Source organism: Perca fluviatilis, chromosome 20 (genome assembly GCF_010015445.1).
Source record: "Perca fluviatilis chromosome 20, GENO_Pfluv_1.0, whole genome shotgun sequence".
NCBI lineage: Eukaryota > Metazoa > Chordata > Actinopteri > Perciformes > Percidae > Perca > Perca fluviatilis.
The window spans coordinates 5,951,669-5,977,565 of record NC_053131.1 but is presented as its reverse complement, the minus strand read 5'-3'; the positions used below and the strand labels follow the sequence as shown (position 1 = coordinate 5,977,565).

The window sequence follows — 25,897 nt, the reverse complement described above, 5'->3', positions numbered from 1 at the left end:
GCATTCCTACTTTTTTTTTTTTTCTCTAGCCGAGCACGCCTGTGTTTCCAACCCTTGTGCCAGCGGGGGAACGTGCCATGAAGTCCCATCGGGCTTTGAGTGTCACTGTCCGGCAGGCTGGTCCGGGCCGACCTGTGCTAAAGGTGAGGGGGCAATGAGATCTAGCATCTTCTGTTCTGTTATGTGTCCCCTCTAGATGCTCCGCGTCAGGAGCTTTGTCCTTCTGTTTGGGAGTTAAAACTAGGTATTTTTTCACTTCTAATCCCTTATAATCACACTAAGGTCAGGACGTGGAGGTTCTGTCCTCAGAAGTTATTTTCTGGAAGTTTGAGAATTTCAACAACCTGTTCTGATATTTTTTTAGGAGTAATTTCTTTCAATGTGACTTTTTTTTTATCCAAAAAATAAAGTTACTTTTTTTTATTAAATGACAGGATTTAGTATTATTCCACCTGATTTTTATTCGTGGCAGTATGTAGTTTACAGTATTATTTCTATGAGTGGTTTTATGATTGAAGTTAGTTTAGTTTATTAGAGGATCCTAATTAGCTGTGCCCTTAAGCACAGCTAATCTTCCTGGGGTCATTACTTGAAAACATACATTCAGCATTTCAGTCCACACAACTCAATACATTTAAAAACATAAATCTTTCGGAAATTACAGAATTTTGTAAGTTAGGAACAAAGGTAACACTTTACTTGAAGGTATCTACATAAGAGTCACATGAAACAGTCATGACACATGAACCCTAACCGTAATTTGTCATGACAAAAACCGATAGACACTTACTAAAAGAAGCGTTATGTCATAAACGTTTATGACTTGTTTATAATGTGTATGACACGTCCATGACAGTGTCATGTCACTCTTACGTAGATACCTTCAAGTAAAGTGTAACCGGAACAAAAGTAAACAGGCTAATTTTACCAGTTTAAATGTTGCGACTTAAAGAGAACCAGCTGGATACCTTCCGAAGAGGCTGATTGAGTATGCAAACCTAACTCAGTGTCACCCGTGGTAGCTGGAGTATGAGTTTTTCTTAAGTGATAAAGGCTTAAACATCCGTCTGGTATGTATTTCAGACACAGATGAGTGTGCCTCCAGCCCCTGTGCTCAGGGCGGAACCTGCATGGACATGGAGAACGGCTTCGAATGTCTCTGCCCTCCACAGTGGACAGGCAAGACCTGCCAGATAGGTACGTCTCACTGAGGGATTGACTAATATGCTGTGATCAAAGATAACATGAGATGCTTCGTACATTTAAAGTAGGCTCATTTGTGCACATCTGATGTAAAATATCACGGGGCAAATTGTCCAATTTGATTCACAACATTTTTAAGGGAAAACATGTTTTAAATTTATATATTTTGTGTAATCCTGATTCCCTGATTCAACACATTATTGCATGTTGGATGATGTTTTGCTGTGATAAACCCGGTGTGTTTCTGTGTGTTGCACCTACAGTGAATGCCATGCTTCCGAATTCATTCCAGGAATCCCATTTGCTTGCATAGTTACAGCATATCTGGGTGTTTGTTTATCTGCCGTGTCGTTTAACCAGTAGTGTTACAGCAGGAGGGTCACTGATTTCAAGAGAGTGTGTGTGTGTGTGTGTGTGTGTGTGTGTGTGTGTGTGTGTGTGTGTGTGTGTGTGTGTGTGTGTGTGTGTGTGTGTGTTGTCGAGCCAGGTGACTTGAGTAAAGCTAAAAATAACCTCTCGCCTGGCAACTGCTAGCCTTGGGACACAATATACGCCTGCAGGGGGTTATCTTTGGCTCCAGACTGGGCGTAACAGGGTTGTATGTACGCTACGGTGAAGCGACGCCACGACATAGCGGAGCCCTCACCCCCTCTAACCTCTGCCAGGAAACGCTTTATAACCTGTAAACACGCGCGGGAAGCAACCGAAATGCTTCGGTTTGTGTTACGGATTCTGTTCTTCTTTGAGCACTTCCCCTTTTCAGAGAGCGGGGTGGTACCTGGAAGAGAGCGGGGTGAGGAGGAGAGGCAGTGGTAGTGGGGGGAGGTTGGGTTTTTGGGAATGGGTTGGGGTGTTTAGTTTCAGCAGACCAACAGGTGCCGCCTACCTCCTGGGAGTAGTATTAATGCACTGTGTCGGTTTATAGTAAGCGCAGCGTCGTGGTGGGCGCGGCGATAGCTGCCTCTGAAACTGACCACTTGGAATGCGCAGGTTGGCCTTTAGGGAATGCAATAGAATGACATTAACCCTGAGGGGGAGGGGGGGGTGAGGATAGAGCAGTGGGGGAGATGGAAACCCTGTCAGACATGAACTTCACCCTGTAAATGTTCTGGCAATTTGACATGTTTGAAAAAGACCCCTGGGTCGTTTACCCATAAATGTCCTGAATCTGACTACATGGTACCAAGTAACGTAAATTAATCTGGTCACGTTAACAGAAAGGCTTAAATATGCATATTAAGAGATCTAAATGTTCCACATTGTTTTGGATTGGATTTGCTAATGAGGAGGAACAAAATGACTTGAAAAACAACAATCATTGACCTGCAAAATAAGTTTTCATGTCCTTTACTGATGCACCCTTTAAAACGTACTGCAGAGTAGTCAAATATCAGCTCTTTTCAAACAGTCATTATGGAAAATTTCTGTAACGGAGGCCATAGTTGTAAAGTTTTGTAGCAGGTATATAAAACCAGCAACGAAAAAAAAAAGACACAACAACAAACAGTTGGTATTTAGAGTTCAGAAAAGACCTACAATCTTCAGCCGTGATTTCAGTGTGTTGTACGACATGAAGCTACGCTTGGTGATGGGGCTTCTCAGCAGGTTCTCAGCTCTCTCATTCATTCTCTTTGTGTCTCGTCTCCATTTTGCAGACGTTAATGAGTGTGCGGGGAAGCCTTGCCTCAATGCTTACTCTTGCAAAAACTTGATTGGTGGATATCACTGTGCCTGCTTTCGTGGATGGGTTGGCCAGAACTGTGACACCAGTTAGTATCAATCCAGCTACTTATTAGCCTCCAGCCTCTTTCCATTTGCCTGTAGCACCGTTAGCCCCGAGGCCTGTTTTCCTCGCTGGCTAGCTTCTGTTCTACTAGCTCCTTCTCGCTTCTCATTCATTTATCAGTTGTTCTAAAATGTTTCTGTGTCCATATTCGAATATACATTACAATATATCATTATACTGAACAGTAAAATCTTAAGTTCGATCAATTTAACCACTACAACCACCCAGCGACAGCTTCCCTTAGGTTTTGACAGCACGCTAATTGCCAGTTGTTGCTGACAATGCTAGCAAAAATAATCGTAGTCTTTTTTTTGCTTAATACAATATGTAGTACAGTAGTTTATCTTATGGACAAAAAATATGTGTTATTGCCACTCCCATAAGGCTTTGACAACAACTATTGGCTACTCATATGTTGTAGCTGAATGCTAGCAAAATAGTCTGTGCTTTTTCTTGCTTAAAATGGCAAGTTTTTTTTAAATTCTACTATGTAGTACAGTACATAAATATTGTACAGCTCCCATTGGGCTTTGATAGCATGCAAATGACTAAGACCCATAGACTTTTTCTTGTTTAAATATTACCCGTCGCTAAAGTACTCATTAATCTCGCCACAGAAACTTGTTTTACTACAGCTCCATGAGGCTTTGACAGCATGCTAAACTAAAATCTAGGCCTTTTCGTGGGTGCAAAAACAACAGTAACATGTTGTGGCTGAAACCCTGTATGGGAAAATGAATTAAAGATGCCAGTAGAACAGAGGCTAGTTAGCCCAGAGGTCTGGACTTCAGCTCTCCATTCATAATCTTTCTCTTGCCTCTCAGACGGCTGTTGATGCCTGCCACACCCTGCCCAAATTCTTCTAAGCTATAAAACTGAACTTTTGCCTTTTTTCCTAAATATTGTAAATCTTTTTTAGAGGAAATCTTGAAGGGTAGTTTTGACTTGTGTAGTTTGGTTTCATTGCATGTTCTCACTGCACCTCTAAATCTGCATCTAACATTTCCTCAGGCATGGATTGTTTTGCTTTTGGTGTGTTGACCACTTTTTCTGTAGCAGCTGCATGTTCCAGCACCAATGCCTGCTCCACAACTCAAACCTGATGATTTCTCTGTGTCTTTTCTTCTCAGACATGAACAGCTGCCATGGTCAGTGTCAGAACGGAGGGACCTGCAAGGTGAGCTTTCATAAACACTGAGATCTTTGTTACATTTTTTTTTATGTTTGAATGTAACATGATGCGGTAATGGAGTTGGAACAAGATTACAGATGATCCCAAGTACTTGTCAGACCTTGATGATTTTATAGCTCTCAATATCCCCAAATCTCTGTCCTGCCCAGTGTTGATGTTCTGAAACTCAACAGCGTCCATAAAAGAGCCTTTGAACACATCACAACACTGAGCTGGGAGGATGTTTGGGGATTTACACGTGCTGTTGGGTGCTTGTTTTTCTTTGATCATAAAGGACACTTCTCACTTTATCTGAAAATAATTATACATTTGAAGCCCTGCCTCTTTGATTATCTGCACCTGAGTGAAATGTAATGTGTACCGGTATGTTTGTTTTTGTTTCAGGAGGTGGCCAGAGGCTACCAGTGTGTTTGCCAGGCGGGGTTCGTGGGTCGCCACTGCGAGGTTCAGAGAAACCGCTGTGCCAGCAGTCCGTGTAGGAACGGTGGGCGCTGCCATGCCCTGCTGGAGGGGTTCATGTGTGAATGCCCGCAGGGCTTCGCTGGTACAACCTGTGAGGTGAGGATAGTGTAAGATACACAGGGGGAAAAACGTTTGGTGCGTACACTTGCACATAGTCTATATCGACAACGTTTCATTTATGGGATAGTTCCGGTGCAGCCGGAGGATCAGCCGGATGTCCCTCATTTTCTGCCTTTCGCTTTCTTTGTGTTGTAATTTTAAACTCCGGTGGATTTCTGAGGACTATGGTTAACTGCTCCTCAGATCTCTGCAGGGTAAATCCAGACAGCTAGCTAGACTATCTGTCCAATCTAAGTTTTCTCTTGCAAGACTAAAACAACCTTTGAACATACACATGTTCCACCAAAACAAGTTCCTTCCAGATGCTATGCCGCCCAAGAAATACCAATAAACCAGAGAGATGTTTTTTTCCCATCAGGGAATGCTGTGTGGACTAGCCAGACCTTCCTCCGCAGTGCTGTGGAGGAAGGTCTGGCTATGTGAGACTCACTTGCACACAACTCACCTCTACCTCCCTGTTTTCGGTAGGTGCAGAATGACCCGTGCAGCCCGAACCCATGTCAAAATAAGGCCCAGTGCCACAGCCTGATGGGAGACTTCTACTGCAGCTGCCCGGATGATTACGAGGGCAAAACGTGTTCGGAGCTCAAGGACCACTGCAAGACCAACCATTGTCAAGGTAACACCACACCTGGAGGATCCTTGATATCTATGTCTTCAAATATGTTTTAATTGTAGATGTCTAGTAGAAACAAAGCTACTTGAGCAGGAATGGATAAAAGAAAAAGGTCTTTTGAGTGGCAAGTTGAGTTTCAAAGCACTTTCAGATGGTTCTCTCCACAAGAATATGTTTAGTTAGTAAGTAGTAAGTTATTTTAATGTACTGACTGATGTGAACTGTGTTACCACCGGAGAAGTCTCAAATACCACTTGAGCATTAAAAAAAATGAGAAATATCTTTTAAAGTAAATTTAGAACAGATTTATTTGCGATTATTGCGAGTTAACTCATGTGATTAATCACGATTTAAAATTGTAATCGATTGACAGCCCTAATTTGAATTAACCAGCTGTGGACATTAAGAGACACATACTCTCTATTCCAAACTTTCTGCCGTGCTGATCTCTTTTTCTCTTCTGTCACTCCAAGTGATTGACAGTTGCACGGTAGCCGTGGCTACCAACGACACGCAAAAGCGCGTGTGGCACATCTCATCCAATGTGTGCGGTCCCCACGGCCGCTGCATCAGCCTGCCTGCCGGGAACTTCAGCTGCTCCTGTGAGCCGGGATTCACTGGCACCTACTGCCACGAGAGTGAGTCATTATTAGCTCAACACACACACACACACAGATATGTACACACACACACACACACACACACACACACACACTATATTTATCATCAGTTACCATCACTGGCAACCACGTGAATCTTACGGTAATTCAGACCTTAGTTTCACTAATCATCACTCTCTCAGTTTAGTCTACAGCAGAAGGAAAAGAAAAAACATGACTGCTTTTAAAATCTGTGTTCTCAAAATCAAACTAAACTAAATCTTGGTTTTTATATATTTATATAATATGTTTTGTTTTTTTACCTCAAATTTTATTTGGTAACATCTTAGACACAAAGCTGATGCTCAGACAGCAGCGGAGCAGAGTTAGAGGAAATAATAAGAACAAAACAAAACAGCAGGCCAAAATCAGGAATATTTTTGAATTCTTTAGAGTTTAAGCTTTTTGAAAATTGAACAACTAATTAAAAAGTGTAATAAATAACTTGACATCTCTCTGCCTGCAGACATTAACGACTGTGCGCCATCTCCCTGTAAGAACGGAGGTACTTGCATTGATGGGATCAACTCCTTCCAGTGTTTCTGCCCAGACGGCTGGGAGGGCAGTCTGTGTGATGTTGGTGAGTGTGTGTGTGTGTGTCTGTGTGTGTGTCTGTGTGTGTCTGAGAACTGGGTTTTTGGGGGTCGCCGTTACTCACATTTTACAAACTGGAAACGATCCAAACAGTTGTGTTTAAAGGTCTAATAATTTCAGCTGGTCTTGTAGGCTGTAATATGTTGGCTAGTTTCATTTATATTAAAACATCAGATTTCATAAACTACATGTGTTTTGTGTGCAAAAATATTATTTGTAAAGTAACTAGTAACTAAAGCTGTAACAGATGAATGTAGTGGAGTAAAAAGTAAAATCTTTCTCTCTGAAAGTAGCAGAGTAGAAGTAGAAAGTGGCATGAAAAGAAAAGACTCTAGTAAATATAAGTACCTCAACATTTGTACTTAAGTACAGTACAAAAGTACTGTAAATGTAAGTAAAGTAAGTAAGTAAATGTACATAGTTCCATTCCACCACTGGAGAACCCATCAGTGGCTTCCAGCAGCAGACGAACGATCAGCAGTCTTAGAATCTTATGGGAAGACCAAACAATGGAGGATTTGTTTTAGAGAGGAAATCAAGCGGGGGGGGGATGGGCGACTTGACCAGCTGACTGATTCTAAATCTGTTTTGTACTTAGTTTACAGTACGGCTGCTCGATTATGAAAAATAAATAAATCATATTCACAAGTTTTTTTTGGACAATATTTAAATCACATTCAAACGGTTATTCGTTGACTTTTGTTGAAGTTAAAAAACAGTGAAACAAATCAACAGTGAAAAAACCTTGAACTGTGAAATGTCCCTTTAAAACTTTTCCTATTGAACTTTTTGAATTCCCCTTCAACACAAAATAATAGTTTACTTCCAAGTTGTCTCGATTACATTGTATTTGTGATCATCGTTAGGAGCTGAAATGGAAATTGCGATCAAAATTCAATTAATTGCACTTTGTTCCAGATGTGAACGAGTGCAACAGGAACTCCTGTCAGAATGGAGGCCAATGTGTCGATCTGCTGAACGACTTCTACTGCAACTGTGTGGACAACTGGAAAGGAAAGACCTGCCACTCGCGTAAGTTCATATGTTAATGTGTTAGGGAAGACATTAGTCTATATCCACGACGTTTCATTTCCGGGATTGTTTAGGTGCCACCAGAAATTCAGCCGACCTTCCTCCTGTGTTGTGGACAAAGGTCTGGCAATGCGAGACTAGGAAGACATCAGTGACTACTGTACATGTGTGTCTGTGGATGTCTTTGTAAATACCAGGGTTTCCCCCAGTGTTTTGCCCTACCAGGCCTAAGTCACTGGGAATTCTTTTTGAATGTATTTTAAGACATTTTTTAAACTACAGTTACAGTGGGGCGGCTTGGTTGGAAACCTAGTCATATTTTTTTTACATTTTCCAGTTAGCTTTTAGCACTGACTTCATGTGGGGCCCTGTGAAATCTGTCTTAAACCTTTTTTTGAATTCTTAATTTCGCTATTCCGTCCATGATTCTGTTATCACAGAACGCTGCTCTACATTAATGCTGCCATCAGTCTGACTGGTCCGAGCCGGTCCCCTTAAAAAAAAACAGACACTTGCCACCGGGGGAAACACTAAATACGATATGTGGAAATATGCATATCTGTGAAGTTCACATGGGCATTGTAGCCCCCTGCTTTGTTGTAAGATGAATTTTCATAACTTGCAATAGTCTGTGAAAATTATTGTTTTAATTGTTATAGTGCAGAAAATAAGTGAGTGAACAAAAATTGAAGCAGAGCCCATGAGTCTCTGTCCTTAGTTTCCATGTTCTACAACATGTCAGGTCTTACATTTTTGACTACCTTAGCCTCTTAATCTTCTCTACGTGGCACCGTGCCCTCGCTGGCTGCTGTGCAGGCTTGTTCTTCTCTCTGACGGCGTCTCTGAACTGTGCTGTGGGAGCTGCAGTAATCACTAATCAACACTGGCACAGAGTCAAATGTTTAAAAATCCTTTTCCCATGCTGCCTCGTTTCAGGTGAGAGCCAGTGCGACTCCACTACCTGCAGCAATGGCGGGACATGTTACGACCATGGAGACTCCTTCCTGTGTAGCTGCCCCTCAGGCTGGGGGGGCAGCACCTGCAACACAGGTCAGGCCGGCTCTCACTGCGCTCTCAATTATGCTGCTCTGCTGATAATTAGGATTGAGTATCGTTTGTGTTTTTTCCGATACCGGTGCTAAAGCGGTACTTTTAAAACGGTGCCGGTGCCTGAATGGTGCCTTGAACACAAGAAGAGCACAAAACGACAGTCAGCGACATTAAAGAACAGCTTCTTTATGGCAAAGGCTATATGGTCAAAATTTAAGGATTTATTTAAAATCTAATACAAATAACTTCTAAGAAAACATATTTCAATAGGAAATTGCGGTTAAACGACAAAACCAACCACTAGATGGGAAAAGGGTATTTTACAATAACTTTGAATGCACCACAACTTATAAGTTTCAAGCAAACACACTGTCTGTGTTGTTTTCGGACAACAGCAGCTGCTGGCTGTTGGACGTCCCGCTGTTGAAATCCAGTGAAATACAGCCACGTTTAGCTGTAAGCATTTTAACCGTGTTTAAACCAGCTACTAGCTAACGGTAACGGTAGGCTAACGTTACCTGCTGCCAAGTGTAACGTTAGTGTTAACTAGCCTCATGTGCAGTGATGCTTCTGTTGCCTCTAACATCTGTTTCAGAGCATCAGAGAGCAGCACAGGCATTTAAGTGGCACCGAAATCTGCGTTGCTATTCGGTCCGGTAGATACTAGTCGTTTAGGCACCGGTGCCATATTAGCACCGGGTTTTGGTACCCAACCCTACTGATAGTAGTGTCATAATACAATGTGATATTATGTAGTTACGATCTGTCATAGGGCTGCACAATATATCTTTTTTTTTTTACCTTTAACACGTCGCGAAAGGCTGCGACATGACGCGAATCAAAGTCACACTTTGTGTTAGTTAAAAGTAAATATCAAGAGAAAACTGCACTTTAAAATGTCATTCCATTTTTTATTGCTTCCTTTTATGTTCAATTCAATGTTCAATTAGTTTGATAAAAGAAAGTTGGAAATGATTTCCTTTCATTTGTTTTAAATTCAACAAACAATTTGTTGTATTTTAGCAGAATACTGAACGCAGCAGAAATGCGGAACAGAGTACTTTAATATCTGTTTACTTATTGCAAGTAAATCTGTGATCGCAAGCCATAGAGCAGTTCTCCCACTGGGGGCTCCTCAGAATCTTTTATAAACAGGAATCTTTGGTTTTGTTTTGTTTTTAGCCAAGAACAGCACGTGCGACTCGGGTCCGTGTGAGAACGGAGGGACATGTGTCGGAGTGGGAGACGCCTTCAACTGTATCTGCAAGGACGGCTGGGAGGGAGCCACCTGCGCACAGAGTACGTCACTGTTATGCCTACCATACACTAGAAGACTTTTAACATCTTTGAAAAGACTACCGTCTGACACCATCTAAAGACGATTATCTCACATCTAACATTAAAGACATAATATGTAAAGACTGGGGATCTTGCAGGGTTACACATTGCAAGTCCTCAACAACGTTTTGAAAGATTTAACCAAGCTAGCTAGCATTAGCTGGTAGCGGCGAAAACATTTTCAGTTTCACAAGGGTTAAAGTTGGGTTTAATCGCTTTGAACGTAAAAGCTTGGCTGAGTTAAGCTGCCATATATTTAGCGCCAAGTAAGATTAATCAGGGCTTTCCCAAAGATCTTTGTTTAAGTTTGAAATTACGACTCGGATGTTGACATGAATGTGCCTGTGGAACTCCTAAATGTAGCAGGAATAACTGAGAATATTCCTTAATATTTTCAGATACTACTTTTGTGAAAATATAACATGAGCCTGAAACTGTGGGTTAAAAGTTGTTTATTCTCACATACGGGGGAAATGACTTCACCAGGTTCCAGGTTTAGTCATTTGTTTTCCTTATCTCTCTTGCAGATGTTGACGACTGCAACCCACATCCCTGGTAAGACACAGTTCTTTGCTTATCTTAGTAAAAGAAAGAAAAATTAGCAGAAATGCAATACTTTCACCTCTGTGGCCACTATCTGTAGAAAGTGCTGTGCTGGTTTAAGAGCAGTCGGACAGATAGTTAGCTGCAGTTTTCTGGCATGATGTCAAACATCTCTCTCTGTTTCAGTTGGATTCTTTTTAACTGCTGCTACAAACTGCAGATGTTCACTTGTTTTATCTTTTTATTGATCCATTGGATGTCGAGGCGTTCAGTACGAAAGCCCTTTAGACAGATCCCTCTTTGTTCAATCATTTTTCCTTACAGTGTATTGCCTGTTTGGTGTTGATTGGGTTTCCTCTGTTATCTAATCGTAAGTTTAACTTGACCTTACTTGATCTTGGGCATTGATTCAGCGGAGGTGCTCTGGCACGCAGCCCTAAATTCTAGTAACTATTTATCGCTGCTGGGTGCAGCGTTTATTGATCCATATAAATGTAGAAACATTAGCTTGGTTGACATTTGCATCTTTTGTGAGTCAGTCTGGATCAACTCCAACAACGTGAGATGCATTGTTTCGACTTGAGAATATAAAACCGAGTGTTTGGAGCAGCTACAGGGTTCACCCAGCGACTCTCACACTCGGCTCTCATCCTGCACATCTGATTTTATGCTCCGGATTTTCCCTTTTTAAAGATTGTGGATACAAAATGTGAAAAAAATCCTCACATCTCAGATGTGAGATGTGAGATGTGCTGATTTTCTCTGACATATATACAGTAATTCAACATCTTTGTTGTTTTGGACAAACCAAGACATTTAAATTAACTTGAGTTACAGTAAATTGTGATTAGCGTTTTTTTCTCTCTAATTTCTTGACATTTCTTGACCAGAAAAAGGACTATACCTCTCATCTGGCTTATTGAAAATTGAATTTGAATGAAAAGGAATAAAAACATTGTCAAAAAATAAATAAAGAAATAGCACAAAAACACACAAGTGAAGAAAAACCTGGGATTTCCTAACAGCTTCTCTGAATCCGAAAGGCTACCCAGGACAAAAGCTTCCCCCTTCCCCCCTCTCCTCCTCACCCTCCTCTACAATGACTGACAGGTGGATTAGTTTTTAGGGAGGAGAAGGCTGTGGGGGAGGAGGGGGGGGGCAGGAGAGTGTGAAGAGACAGCCCTCTCACCATTCACCGGCCGGGACCTGGGGGGAGCTGTGGGGAGTGGAGGTGTTGGGTGGTGGTGGAGAGGGGGTGGGGGCTCAGTATGGGGTCAGCAGGGATTTACATATGAAGTCTGGACATTGATCAGGGATCAGCTTCAGCCCTGCTGACACACGTGTGGAAACCCTGAATATTATGCTTCACTATAAGGAAGCCACAATAAGTTCATAATCAGTTTTTCCTTTTTTTTTACTCTTACTTCTAGTACATTTAATATCATAAACTTACTTTTGATACTTAAGTACCTTTGCTGTCAGATACTTTATGACCTTTACTCAAGTGATATTCTAAAAGGTGACTTTAACTTCTACCAAAGTCCTTTTCTGGCAAGATACAATGGTGGAAGAAGTATTCAGATGCTTCACTTAATAAAAGTACTAATACCACACTGTGAAAATACTCTGTTACAAGTAAAAATCCTGCATGAAATGTTACTTAAGTAAAAGTATGTAAGTATCAGGAAAATGTACTTAAAGTATTAAAAATGAAAGTACTCAATGCAGAAAAATCCTCCCGTTGTAGAAAGTGTAAAGGATCCAGCCAGTTGTGTGTTTAATGGTCTAATCATTTCAGCTGGACTTGTAGGCTGTTATATTGTTGGCTAGTTTACATCAGATTTTATAAACTACATGTGTTTTGTGTTAAGGTTAGGGTTAATGTGTAAAGTAACTAGTAACTAAAGCTGTCAGATGAATGTAGTGGAGTAAAAAGTACAATATTTCTCTCTGAGATGTAGCGGAGTAGAAGTAGAAAGTGGCATGAAAAGAAAAGACTCAAGTGAAGTACAAGTACCTCAACATGTGTCCTTAAGTACAGTACTTGAGTAAATGTACTTAGTTACATTCCGCCACTGGTAAGATATTTGTACTTTTACTCAAGTATTGCTTTCAAGTACTTTATACAAGACTGCTGCACAGAGAAGCAGAATGTTTTTCCTCTCAGGGAAGAACTTTGAAGAAACTATTATTTTTTAAATAGTTGTTCTTGTATTCTATCCTATTTATTATTTCTTGTATATTGTGTATGTGTTCTGTGTGTCTGATATTTTGCTGCTGTATCACTGAAATTCCCCAATTTGGGATCAATAAAAGTCAATCTAATCTAATCTAACCTGTTCCCTTTCTGCAGCTACAATGGCGGCGTCTGCGTCGACGGCGTGAACTGGTTCCGCTGCGAGTGCGCCCCGGGGTTCGCCGGACCGGACTGCCGCATCAGTGAGTCCCTGGGAACCCAAGGGGGCGTGTGGAGGGGTCGGGTGGGCGGGGGGTCAGAGGTGGAAAGGCCGCGGCAGGGGAGTGCGAGCCCATTGTCTCAGGGCGACAGATTAGGAAGCCTTTAAGGAAGACTGTCTTAACCTCTCCCCCCTCCGCGCTGAGCCGAGGTCAGAGCCGAGGGTCCGTCAGACGGGTCAGTGCGCTCTCCCGTGGCCCTCTGAGAGAAATCTCTTCAGAAAAAGCCCCTTTCACAACCAGAGTGTTATCCAATTGAAGCGTTTCGAGACAAACTGCTCTAAACCCATTGTGCAAAGAAGGATCTCTCTGAATACCGTCGCTCATTGAAGATAAGAGTTTGAATATAACATTCAAATCTCTCAAAGCTCAGTTTGTTCACAGCTGAAGTTTCAGGAAGAAGAAGACTTGAAGGAGAGATCAACAGTATGCGACATAATGCGAAAGGCTGCAACATATCGCGAAAGACACTCAGTTTTTTTTGCGTTAGTTGAAAGAAAATATCAGCAAAAAACTGCACTTAAAAATAATATAACATTCATTCTTTTTTTAGTTCTGCCTTTTATATTCAATTCAATGTTCAATTTGTTCAATTAAGGAATGTTTGAAATTATTTCCTTTCATTTGTTTTAAATTCAACAGTTAAGTTTCAAGCAGTTTGTTTTGTATTTTAGCAGAATACTGAAAGCAGCAGAAATGCGGAACAGAGTAAGATCTGTTTACGTATCGCAAGTAATATCGGTATCGCAACATTCAACAACTTTATCACATATTTTCCTCATATGGTAAAGCCCTAGACCTGTGTGACATTTTTAAGTTAAGAGGGGTCTGTTTGGCTCTCCTCCATTTCATTAAAAAGGTCATTTATATTAACCTGGGAAAACCCTGACGAACTTCCGGCAAATTTGAGATTTGCTCTGCAAGTCCGTCTGGCCAAGAGCCCATTCAAGCCCATTTCCAATTTTTCCAAATCGAGGCACCAATCACAACCGTTGATGCGGGCTTTACACGAGACGTGAGACTGAGAAGGGTCTGGTGTCAACCAGATTACATTTATACCAAAAATCAATAAGAGATCCTCATTGTTACCTGGACAGTCTGTTTCCGCATGTGTTTAAAATAACAGCTGTGTGCTTTTTTTTTCCAGACATAGATGAGTGCCAGTCGTCTCCTTGTGCCGAAGGTTCCACCTGCGTGGATGAAATCAATGGCTACCGCTGTGTTTGTCCCCCGGGACACGCTGGAGCTCGCTGTCAGGAGTGTAAGTGCCATAAATATCTACAGCAGTGGTCTTCAACGTTTTTTTATCCAAGGACCCCTTTACTTAAAGAGAGACAGATCATGGACCCCCTACTACATATTCTATAGAATGAAGTTGGATATTAAACTGGGCCTGCAATAACGAGTGGGCAGCCTCATGCCTATATACAAGTTATTCAAATAATAGTTGTTGGCATGATTTTAAAAATCATGTTTTAGGCCAGAAAGCCTATCATCAATGTTTTTGTTTCACAAATAGGCCGATTTACATTTGCCAATAATATTCATGTTAATGCAGTGAGTTCATTGCAGTAACTCTGAGGACCACCTATATATACATATATATATATATATATATATATATATATATATATATGTGTGTGTGTGTGTGTGTGTGTGTGTGTGTGTGTGTGTGTGTGTGTGTATGTGTGTATGTGTTTATTGATTTTCAAAATGATACAGAACACTTTCAGGGGCAACCCCCAAATAAGAACAAAAAACAAGCAAAAATAGACAAAATGTATCCAGTCAAAACAAACTAAACTAAACTTGGCTCACAGTTCCAGACAAATATTTACATGAGAAGAGACTCCGGTGTTATGTCATGTTAGATGACAAAAAATATAAATATACACATATACACACACATACATATATACATAAACATATATAGACACGCAAATGTAATCCTACATAAACCTCCTGGTGAGAGTAGTTGAAATATCCATTCCAGTGTAGGACATGAAAGGCTCCCATGTTCTATGAAACACATCATCTTTAGAATGTAGCACACAAATGAAGTAATCAAGTGAGATATATTCAAGTATGACCTTATGCCACTGCCCGGACCCCCTGCTGAAGATCTCTGCTCTACAGTATGTTGTGTTAATAGTTAGTTGACTAGCTCCGGTGGATTTCCCTGATGGGTAAAAGAAGAAGAAAATTGACAACCCAGCCACTTGCCTTTTTGTTTTCTCAACGTCTCCTTTTCTTCTCCCCCCCCAGTCATCGGCCTCGGGAAGTCGTGTCGTCACGCTGGCTTGCAGTTTCCTCACGGCAGCCGCTGGGAGGAGGAGTGCAACGCCTGCCAGTGTGTCAACGGATACGTCGGCTGCTCCAAGGTCAGGCTCGCAAAGAAGGGTTAATCAAATAATGACGTTGCATAATAGGGCTGCACAATACATTGTTTTTTTAGCGTCATCGCGATATCAACTGGTGCGATAAAATAGGGATAGACTGTTTACCAGCCCTGGCCGATTATCAGGGTGTTTTTTTGGCAGTTTGCAGATTATCTGTATTGGCGTTTTATTTGCTGATAACCAATAAAGTTATGAATTAATAAGTGGTCTACTTTGGCTCGGCTACAGCTCTCTGTCTGTCCCTCTGCTTCGGTTTCACTCCCCACTGAGTCTGACTTAATGTCCCACCCACAACACTATCTGACTCTCTGTTACTGGCTATTATGTTGAAAGTTTCTCATTTATTAAATAATTGCTTAAAGCATTTAAACAAGGTTTTGTGTTGGAGTTTGTAACATTCCAAAATCTTAATTTTGACTTAAAGATTTTCATTTTCACTGTAAATGCATATCCAAAAATCAGCTCTCGGTTTCATTACCTACTCATAATTGGTATCGGCCTTGAAAAAACAGTATTGGTCGATCCCTACAATAAACACATTGTGAAATGCTGCAACGATTAGTTCCAAATATCGGTTATCTGTTTTATTGACTAATAATCGGTATTGGAATTGGCCCTAAAAAACAAATATTGGTCGACCTATAGTGGAAAATTGTAGTGGTTTTGAAACGGTGACTTTTTTTCAAACCGCGGTATACCTTGAAACCTTACCAGTAACCGGCCCATGTCTACTCCCATATAATGCCATCTGTTTGTCATTTTTTCCCTACCGAGACTGTTTGCACAGCCAGTTTTCTGAGTGACACACGAGTCAAAAGCAGTGAATGACTGAAGCTGTCCATGTTGTTTCCAGGTGAGGTGTGGCCGCCGGCCCTGCCTCCTTCCGAAGGTTCCGCCCCCTCCAGACGCCGATGCCCCGCCCTGCCCCGCCGGCCACGAGTGTGTGGAGCATCAGTTCCTCACCTGCTTCTCGCCGCCCTGCCACCAGTGGGGCGTGTGTTCAACGCCCGACCCCCCAACTCCCCTGCACACCCAGTGCGAGCCCAACAGTGGTTACCTTGACAACAGCTGTGCTCGCATCACGCTCATCTTCAAAAAGGACAAAGTGCCGCAGGTGAGGGACTTTCTGTTTTGTGCTATTTTGAGCCTTGTTAGTGGTATATATATTAGCAGCTAACCACCGGCTTGCGGCAGCTTGTTTCAAGCTAGAGACGCATTCGATTAGCATGAAAACAGATCCAAGAGAACGTTTGACTCGGTACACATATGTTATTAACCCCTAGGTTCATTTTGCGCCGGAATTGTCCTTTAAGATGTTTGCGCACAAAACACATGTAGATAATAAAATCTGATGTTTTATTCTAAATGAAACTAGCCAACAGTATAACGGCCTACAAGTCCAGCTGAGATGATCAGACTACCTTTCTACAATGGATTTTTCTGCATTGAGTATTTTTACTTTTAATACTTTAAGTACATTTCCTGATGATACTTACATACTTTTACTTAAGTAACATTTTCAATGCAGGACTTTGACTTGTAACAGAGTATTTTTACAGTGTGGTTTTAGTACTTTTACTTACGTAAAGTATCTGAATACTTCTTCCACCACTGTTCATTGCAACTTTTAGTACATTTGTATTTATTTTTGGTGGACTCAACAAGTCATTTCAAGATGTTGCTTTGGACGCCATTTTTGACAAAAAAAATCAAAACATCGTAGTGGGAAGGAAGTGGGCTCGACCATCAACAACAGAATGCGTCATTAACAGCTGCTGCCACTTTGCCTTTGAGCAAGGCACGGCAACCTAGCTGAATGTTTTTTTTCAATAACTTCGTTCAGTGTTTCGCAAAGCTTCTCAGAGTGAAAATCTGTGGTTTGACACAGCTTCCACAGTTTTATAGTTTTTAATTCTTCCTTCTTTGGTACTAAAAAAAATATAAAAGAGGAAAAAATGCAAAGATGGCCCTAGCAATGAAAAAAAAAAAAAAAAGATTATTGGTGCTTTAAAAAGTTATGTTTAACAAGAGAATATTTGAAATATGACATTTAAACATAATGCTTTGTGGTTTCAGTGTTTTAAATGCAAGCCAGGCTGTGATTGCAGAGAGTGCAGCTTTTTATCAGCCCTGATAGCGCTGCTGGGACTAGAAGTTTCTGCGAGTTGTCGCTGAGAGAAAAGTCTGAAATAAGGCTGGAGAGACATTTGAAAACCACCAGCAGGCCTCTAATCCAATCATCAGGTCTTTTGTCATGCTCGTGGATGTGTCATGTCATAACAATACATCAGAACTCATTTTCCTCCCACCCTGGATTGTTAACATTTGATAATTGCTGGATGTTAACAATCCAGGGTCGGTAGAAAATGTTTGTCTCGTGATATATAAACCCCCACTTCGTCCAACCCTGCCACACATCATGAAAACAAATCATGGAGCGAAGAAAAGGCAGTGAAGCTGCAGTTTTTTTTTTTTATCAGTGTGTGGACTTTTTTTTTTTGTTGATGAAAAATAAAAACTTTGTATGTGGTAGAAAAAGCTTGACAAAGCTTGACAAAAAAAGACATATCACTCAGGACTACTTGAAGCTGTCTCTGCTGGCTGTTTTGTGGAGGGAGAAGACTTTTACTGCAGCCAGAGATAAAGTCCATAAACTTAATTCAATTTCATTTATAATGTCATCATAATATAGAAGTTATCTCAGGACACTTAATATTGTTTTTCTGATTTTCATGCCAATAAAGCAATTTGAATTTGTATGTCTAGACCAACAATTGCTTCTAGGAGCAAGCGTTTGGTGCGACAGTGATAAGGAAACACTTCCTTTAAACAGGCAGAAACCTCAGGCACAACCAGGCTCTTGGTGGGGGAGGGGGGAAGAGAGGGGGAGAGAGAATGAGAGAGAGGAACACAGAAATATGACTCATAGTGGCGGACGTCCTTAATGAAGCTTCGTTCTTCTCTTGTTAGTCCAGATGGTGTTCCTGTTGTTTACTGCTGTATCATGAAACCTTAACCTGCGGCAGCTCTGAATCAAGTTTTATGAATGGAAATCAATCGGTTCATTCTGACAAGATACTGATCTGAGATCTGAGCCCCAGCGTCCCCCCCGCTGGGCCTAGGCAGTCTAATTGGCCGCTTCTGAAACAGACTTAGGATTCTTCTAAATGGATTGTTCCTTGCCAGCAGTGCGAATACTAATCTGTGTGTGTGTGTGTGTGTGTGTGTGTGTGTGTGTGTGTGTGTGTGTGTGTGTGTGTGTGTGTGTGTGTGTGTGTGTGTGTGTGTGTGTGTGTGTTTTGCAGGGCACCATTGTAGAGAAGATCTGCTCCGAGCTGCGGTACCTCCCTGTCACTCGGACGCTGGCGGAGGAGCGAGCGCTGCTCATCCTCTGTGACCAGTCCTACTCCAACAGCGACGCAGTGGAGGTTGCCATGGTGATTATTACACACACACGCACACATTGATATTAAGTATAGGCCCAATAAACACACACTTTGCCACAGGCGACCTTCTGACTGCACTTTCATATGGCTCTTTGTAGTTTGGCTTATTTAAAGTCAATGTACTTGCACTTACTTCTTGCTGTCCGGAGTTTGTACCTTTAAGGTTAAAAGCACTTCATTGGACGTTGCTTTGGATAAAAGTGACCCAGATGATATAATAACACAGGTACACAACCTATGAATTAAACCACGCCTCTTTATGTCTCACTTTTTGGGTAAGGGGTCCTTGGCCTAAAAAAGACCACTTTATTTAGAGATAAAATTGAAAGTTGGAACCTGAAATGATTAACCCATTAATGAGTTTGATATAGAAATTGTCCTGCAGGTATATATATACACAGCAACACACACCGTCAGATTTGAAAGCCGCTGCCTTCTCTCCACCTCACTTTCCATCTTTTCTTTTCCCTTCTTTGTTACATCACACTTCATTTCTCACTGCAAATCGTTTCCAGAGGAGTCCAATAAAATCTGCACTTTTTCTATTTGGAGTCTCTTCCCTCTTTGTTTAAAAAAGAAACAAGAAAAAGAAAAGGAAAAGACAGAAGAGGGAGAGGTGTTTGAAGCTTATAACAACATCTGGATGAGATTAAGCGTTTCTGCTGGGACACCTTGCTGATCTTTGTCTCTGCTCTTCTTTCTCTTCTTTTTTCGCTTTCTGTTTCTCTTTCTCCCTCACTCTTTTCTTTGCTGCTGTCTTTTCTACCTCTCTTTCCTCTAATGTTCGGTCCTCTCTTTCTCTCTCCTCTTTTCTCTCTCCTCCCTCCTTCCTCCCTCGGCCACCCAGACTCAGGGGGAAAAGTCTCATCGGGGCTCTAAGCTTTTAATGGAGGGGATTAGTTTTTGTTCCTCTGATGTTTGCAGGCCTGTTTTGAGCGACAGATACAGGAAAAGGAGTGGCGAACCTGACATCCACCCAAACCCCACAACAAGGGGGAAAAAAACTCACTCCCTCTCGCTGCTAATCGTGTTGCAGCAAACTGTCTGCACTAATATCCGAGTGTGGGTGAAATCTTTATAAACCCAGCGAAGCCACGCCGAGTGGCAATTTATTCTCTTCCATTCTCTGTGTGTTTGTAAACCCCTGAAACGCTCTGCTGCAAGGCCTCCAACCTGAGCAAGAAACTAGTGGTTCAATATGTTTCTGTGTGTGTGTGTGTGTGTGTGTGTGTGTGTGTGTGTGTGTGTGTGTGTGTGTGTGTGTGTGTGTGTGTGTGTGTGTGTGTGTGTGTGTGCGTGCACGCGCTTTATCTTGACATGTTGAGGCTGTGTCAAGTGTGGAAAATCAACCGATCTTCAGGTAGCTTCTTCAAGTACTTTTAGAAAAATGTTTGGAAGCAACATCCAGACACGCTGTCAGGGAAGCCTCGAGAGCTAAGTTAGCTTTTTTTTCATCAGGCACAACGTCCTTTAAACTATGTATAGACTGATCATCGGCCATGGCTGATTATTCTGCCGAGTTTTGGCAGTTTGCAGATTATCTGCATCAGCGTTTTATTTGCCTGGTAACCGATAAAGTTAAGGAATTAAAAAGTGTGCTACTTTGGCTCGGCTGAAGCTCTGTGTCTGTCCCTCTGCTTCGGGTTCACTCACCACTCCTGTAATACATCAATACATATTTTTATATTTGACTGAAAGAGACAATTATATTGTTAATCGCAATTACTTCTAAGACAATTAATTGCACAGTCAAATTTGGAATTGTTACAGCTCTAGTCGTCCAAAATATAGTTAAATGCCAATGCGATACCCAATAATAAATATGAAACCATGCTAACTTTCAGTAGATGATCTTTCTGCACACCCAGACACAGTCAGCAGTACTGAGGTCGCGTAGTTGGCCTGCGTGGCGACGATGCGGTCTGTCAATCACTCTGGGGGCGGGGCTAGAGGTGTGTGAATGAGCTGCTGATTCTCTCCGGAGAAGAAAAGAGGAGTGTTTGTCCCTGGCCGAGCGGGGAGCACAGCTGGCCTCTTCTCTATTGTTTGTCCTAATTGAACTGCACAGCACACTGCTAATCCCCCTCTGCCCCCCCTTTGCTCTCACCCTCAGCACCTTATTAGGCAATTAACTCCACCCTCTGTGGTCTCAGCGGGGGGGGGGGGAGTCTGCAGCCTGCCAGATGTTAGAAGGACAATCTCTTTTATTCTGACGGATGAATGTGTGTGTTTTTTCTTTCTCTTTTTTTGTTGTCCTACATAGCCTCAAGCGACATTCTGACCATTTGGCAAATGGGCTTTATTTTCCTTTCTCTACTGTACTGATTGAATCTGTGCTGTCAATTTCTTCACTCAAACCGCGTGCTTCTGCATGTTTCCCCCATTACCCACATATGGGATTTTCTCTACATTATCGCCGGCCATTTTTTTTTAAGCGTACCACAAGGTTTTACATTATCGCCGGCCATTTTTTTCTTTTTTCACAGATTTTAGGGTGCATTTGGGTTCCCTGTAGTGAACTTTCAGATGCTCAAAACTTCCTTAAAACAAGCAATGAATGAATGACGCCGATTATTACAAAACAAAAACACAAAAATGTGTTCACAAATAAGCAAAACATAACACACATAATGTACATATATACACATATATAAATATTCATACACACACATGCATACATACATACACTACACATAAATATACATATTTACATACACACATCACATATATTGTTGCTGTCAGGTGAAAACCGTATTTTTGTTGGCTAATTTGAAAACATTTGATTGAGCTATTTACTTCAGACAAAGTCGGACGAAATTGCCTCGCCCCGGTTTAAATATTTGTGAAACTCACAGACAGACGTGAAGGGTGACCTAAAGCACTGATTTACGAAAAAAATTTAAATGACGCAATATGGAGATACAAGGTTTCTGCCCGACGATATGTACTGAACGTACTTTTTTTTTTTCATACACATTACTTATACGTGTAAATTACGCAAACAAGCACACATACATAACATACTGTATAATATAATAAGCCTAATATATTCGGCCAACTTTCTAAATCAAGCGATGCAATTGAGAGCATGTATGTACAGTATGTCTGTATGTTAATCGACTGTCAAACAGAAACCTCTCGAATGCAACAAACCCCAAACTTCCCCTATACCATTTCTCCTTTTCTCACACACTCATGCCGTTTTCAACACGTGGAATGCCGTGTTAACGCAAAACTAACTGATTCCTGTCCTCCATATCTCTCTCTCTCTCTCTTCTCTCTCTCTCTCTCTACCCGTGCAGTCCTTTGAGCAGGACGGGCGATCGAAGGACAGTGATCGGGACCGCGGTCAGATCCAGAAGGCCGCCAGCGCCGTCATTGGTGCCCTGTCCAAACGCCACAACAGCAGCATCATGCTGGCCGTGGTGGAGATCAAAGTGGAGATGCCGGTTGAGCCGCCGCCTGTTGGTGAGCCACGTTCAATTACATCTTTGTTAAATAGGTGGAGTAGTATATAGTGGAAAGAACCTGGAAATACAAATCAAGTAATTCTGTTGTCTACACCAGAGATCTTCAACAGGGGGTCCGGGACCCCTAGGGGGTCATAAAGTTCAAAAAAAGATAAAAGATAAAAAAATCATAAAGTCTTAACATGAATCCAACATATTATTAGCAAATATAAATCCTTACTGATGATAGGCTTACTGGTGTATAGGTAAGGTAGTCACTAAGGCCATCCAGAGATCCAGTTCAGCCTAAGGATTCACTGTGCCACATGTATGTGTAACATTAAAACATGCACTAAAATATGTACAAAGGCTTTAAGCCGCCGTACACATTATTGTAGGCCAAGTTTGTTATGCAACTCCATTTTATACAGCATATGTAGAATGCTCCATCTCTCTTTCAGTTAAGGGGTCCTTTGCTTAAAAAACGTTGAAGACCAAAAAAAATCATCTTTGCAGCGACGGCTGGGGGGTTCTGGTTAGTGGTGTAACGATATATCGATTCAATCCTCAACAATCCAATATTATTGGTGGAAAGTGAAAATATACAGTAGATGCATATCGTCATCTTTAAGATCCGACTTTATTTTGAAATTCCCCCTTTGTATTTATTCATTTTATTAGAAAGAGTAGTTTGTTTTTAATTTAAATGTCTGGAAGAGCTCAGTAATGAAATTATCAAATCATATTTTAGTTGCATTTCGTCTCGTATCAGTCACAGGCCCCTAAAATGAATCGAATCAAAATCATATCTTTGAGACATCAGTAAATATTGTATCCTTGTCTAAAGAATCAATATAATATTATATCTTCGTAAGAACGTGTAATTTACAGTTACGTGAATGTTGAAGCACAAAGAGGGTCAAACGCTCTGTATTTTCTTCCAGAGAAATGTCCTTTCTAACATCCTGGTTCCGACTTCCTCCCCTTCAGGTTACCTGGTCCCGGTGCTGTGCGTGGTCTTCAGCCTCCTGTGGATCTTCTGCATCGTCGTCTGCGTCTGGTGGACGCGCAAGCGGAAGAAAGAGCGCGAGAGAGCGGCCCGCTCCGAGGACACCACGGTCAACAACCAGCTGGAGCCGCTGCGGAACAACCGCGGCAAAGACATTCAGTACGAATGCAAGAAGCTGATGGGCCCGTCGGACCGGGCGTGTGACGGGGCCGAGGGCGAGGAGGTAGGGGAGCCGGACGGCGAGCCGGAGGAAGACGAGGAGAGGGCGCTGGGCATGGGGGACAAGTGTCCGCCGCAGAAGTGCGCCGTAGCAGCGCCGCAGGACAGGGGGGAGATGGGTAAGGGAGGGGTCATCTGCACGTCCCGCAGCGGTCCGGTCAAGGCGCCGCACCGGACGGCGTACAGCCCCAAAGACAACCGGTGTAAAAACCTGAACGCCGCCAAGCTCAGCGAGGACATTAAAGACCACTACGTATGAACTCGCGAGAGGGACGAGGGACCTTTTTCTGAATCAAAGAGGAAAAAAAACTGCGATGTCTTCAACATCACTGAATTTTCAACTCTTAAAAAAAAGCACCAAAAGTGAAGATTAAAGATGCTTTAATTTTCTATTTTTTTTGTTTATGTTCGTCACACCTTATTTAACTTCTTCTTCGTTTGCAAGCACGGATCCTTATTTTTTACCAAAAACCAAGCAAAAAAAAAATAATACAGAAAAACAACACAAAAAGAAAAAAGAAAAAACCTCACAGCTTCTGGATTTCTGTTTTTTTCTCGTCACACTGATTGACTCAAGAATAGTTTTCTCTTTCACCGCTCCCGATTTCTTTCTGTTTACAAACAGTTTTTTCCACTTTGCCTCACCAGAACTAACGCTTTCCCTTTTTTTTTTTTTCTTACGACTTTGAGATCTAACTAAGCGTCGTCAGCTGGCAGCTGTTAACATTGTTTCTACTGTTTGGTGCATTCGGCTCCTCTCTGCCTTAGCCCAAACTGCGGGCCTTTTCTACACTGTGTTCATATCATGTCTTTTTATAAAACAAAAACAACAAAAAGATTTTATATACATCTAAGTTCTTGAAAGTCGGTGCAGAATCCACTGTATGAGCTTTTTTTTTTGTTTACATTCAAAAAAAAAATTTCCATTTTGTGTTAAGGCTTAAAGTTCTTACTTTTAAATAATTATGCCACTGCTTCCTGCAAGTCTACGTGATGATTTCTTTCAGTATTTGCTTTGGTAGAAAAGTGCCTTTTAGCCCTTATTCTTTTCTCCTTTTTCTCTCTGCCTATAGAGTTTATGAAAGCAGAATTTTAAATACGTATAAAGGGAACGATGTCCTAGTAACAACTCTTCACACCACAGTACAGGTTATTTTCTTTGCGATGTACATATGTAAATATGACAAAAAAATGGCTGTGTATATTTTAATTTAGTAACTTAAGTGATGCTTTGTATCATAGTTATTCTGAAGACTTTTGTTTTTGTTTTTAATGATGTCATTCCGTTTTGTAGTGTCTGTCGACACTATGACAGGTTTTATACAGATCTATTTTTAATCATGAGCATTGGCTTGGTCATGATTGTTTTGTCTCTATGTGTTGATGATGATTATTTGTCACAGCTGTTAACACAAACGCAGAGTTGCTGTTTGTCACTGAGAGAGGTTGTTAGGATCCGAGCAGTGTTCACTGCTGCAACTAGAGAAACCTCCTTTCCAACAGTCCTGTTCATTTCATTGGAGACTTCTTTTTGATCCCCTAAAAAAGAAATTCCTCACCTGCAAGATTCACCTTTCTATAGTCTATATCCACCACGTTCCACTTCCGGGATTGCTCCGGTGCCACCGGAAATTCCGCCGGATGTCACTCTTAAGGCCGGATGTCCGTTACCTTCCTCTGTCTTTGTGTTGGCATTTTAAACTCGGGTGGATTTGTGAGGACTATGGTTAACTGCTCCTCAGATCTCTGCAGGGTAAATCCAGACAGCTAGCTAGACGATCTGTCCAATCGGAGTTTTCTCTCGCACGACTAAAACTACTTTTGAACGTACACATGTTCCACCAAAACAAGTTCCTTCCGAGGCTATTTTGCAGAGGCACCGTGGCTCCGTCCGGCGCTTAGCGCCGCCCAAGACAATTGTGATTGGTTTAAAGAAATAAACCAGAGCACGTTTTTCTCCCATCCCGGAATGCTGTGTGGACTAGCCAGACCCTCCTCCGCAGCGCTGTGGAGGAAGAGCTGGCAAAGCGAGACTAACCTTTCTATAACAGCTATTTAAGTTTTAGGTTTAGCATGTGAATGTGCCGGCTGGCCAGTAGTTCTCGGGGGCGGAACTTCTGAAGGCGGGTGTTGTTTGGCAGTTAAGTTGAATTATCAACAATCTTTGCGCAGCATCGCTTACTGCACCTTTAATTACTTTTAAATGGTTCGAGTATCTGTGTGCAAATTATGTTTCAAGAGCCCTTCTACACCCATGCATTCAAAGCATCAAAGGCCGACCCTCCCAAATGACTAAATGTCATTGATTTCACTGCTCATTTTTTTA

The 25,897-nt window shown here is 41.7% G+C and overlaps 1 protein-coding gene across 2 annotated transcripts in view; it reads left to right on the top strand.

The window, feature by feature from the left end:
• The window catches only part of LOC120549600 (protein jagged-2-like), a 67,775-nt gene extending 43,814 nt beyond the window's left edge, over positions 1-23,961 (top strand). The window contains exons 8-26 of one of the 2 annotated variants that reach the window (XM_039786617.1): positions 30-143; positions 1,084-1,197; positions 2,859-2,972; positions 4,120-4,166; positions 4,566-4,739; positions 5,232-5,382; positions 5,853-6,017; positions 6,505-6,618; positions 7,551-7,664; positions 8,601-8,714; positions 9,897-10,013; positions 10,580-10,607; positions 12,949-13,034; positions 14,197-14,310; positions 15,315-15,430; positions 16,302-16,562; positions 18,754-18,885; positions 22,197-22,362; positions 23,334-23,961. In XM_039786617.1, coding sequence (XP_039642551.1) covers positions 30-143; positions 1,084-1,197; positions 2,859-2,972; positions 4,120-4,166; positions 4,566-4,739; positions 5,232-5,382; positions 5,853-6,017; positions 6,505-6,618; positions 7,551-7,664; positions 8,601-8,714; positions 9,897-10,013; positions 10,580-10,607; positions 12,949-13,034; positions 14,197-14,310; positions 15,315-15,430; positions 16,302-16,562; positions 18,754-18,885; positions 22,197-22,362; positions 23,334-23,830 — 2,738 coding nt within the window. In that variant the 3' untranslated portion in view covers positions 23,831-23,961. The remainder of the gene's footprint in view (positions 1-29; positions 144-1,083; positions 1,198-2,858; positions 2,973-4,119; positions 4,167-4,565; positions 4,740-5,231; positions 5,383-5,852; positions 6,018-6,504; positions 6,619-7,550; positions 7,665-8,600; positions 8,715-9,896; positions 10,014-10,579; positions 10,608-12,948; positions 13,035-14,196; positions 14,311-15,314; positions 15,431-16,301; positions 16,563-18,753; positions 18,886-22,196; positions 22,363-23,333) is intronic. The other variant, XM_039786618.1, reaches the window with a different exon arrangement.
• The last annotated feature ends 1,936 nt before the right edge of the window (positions 23,962-25,897 follow it).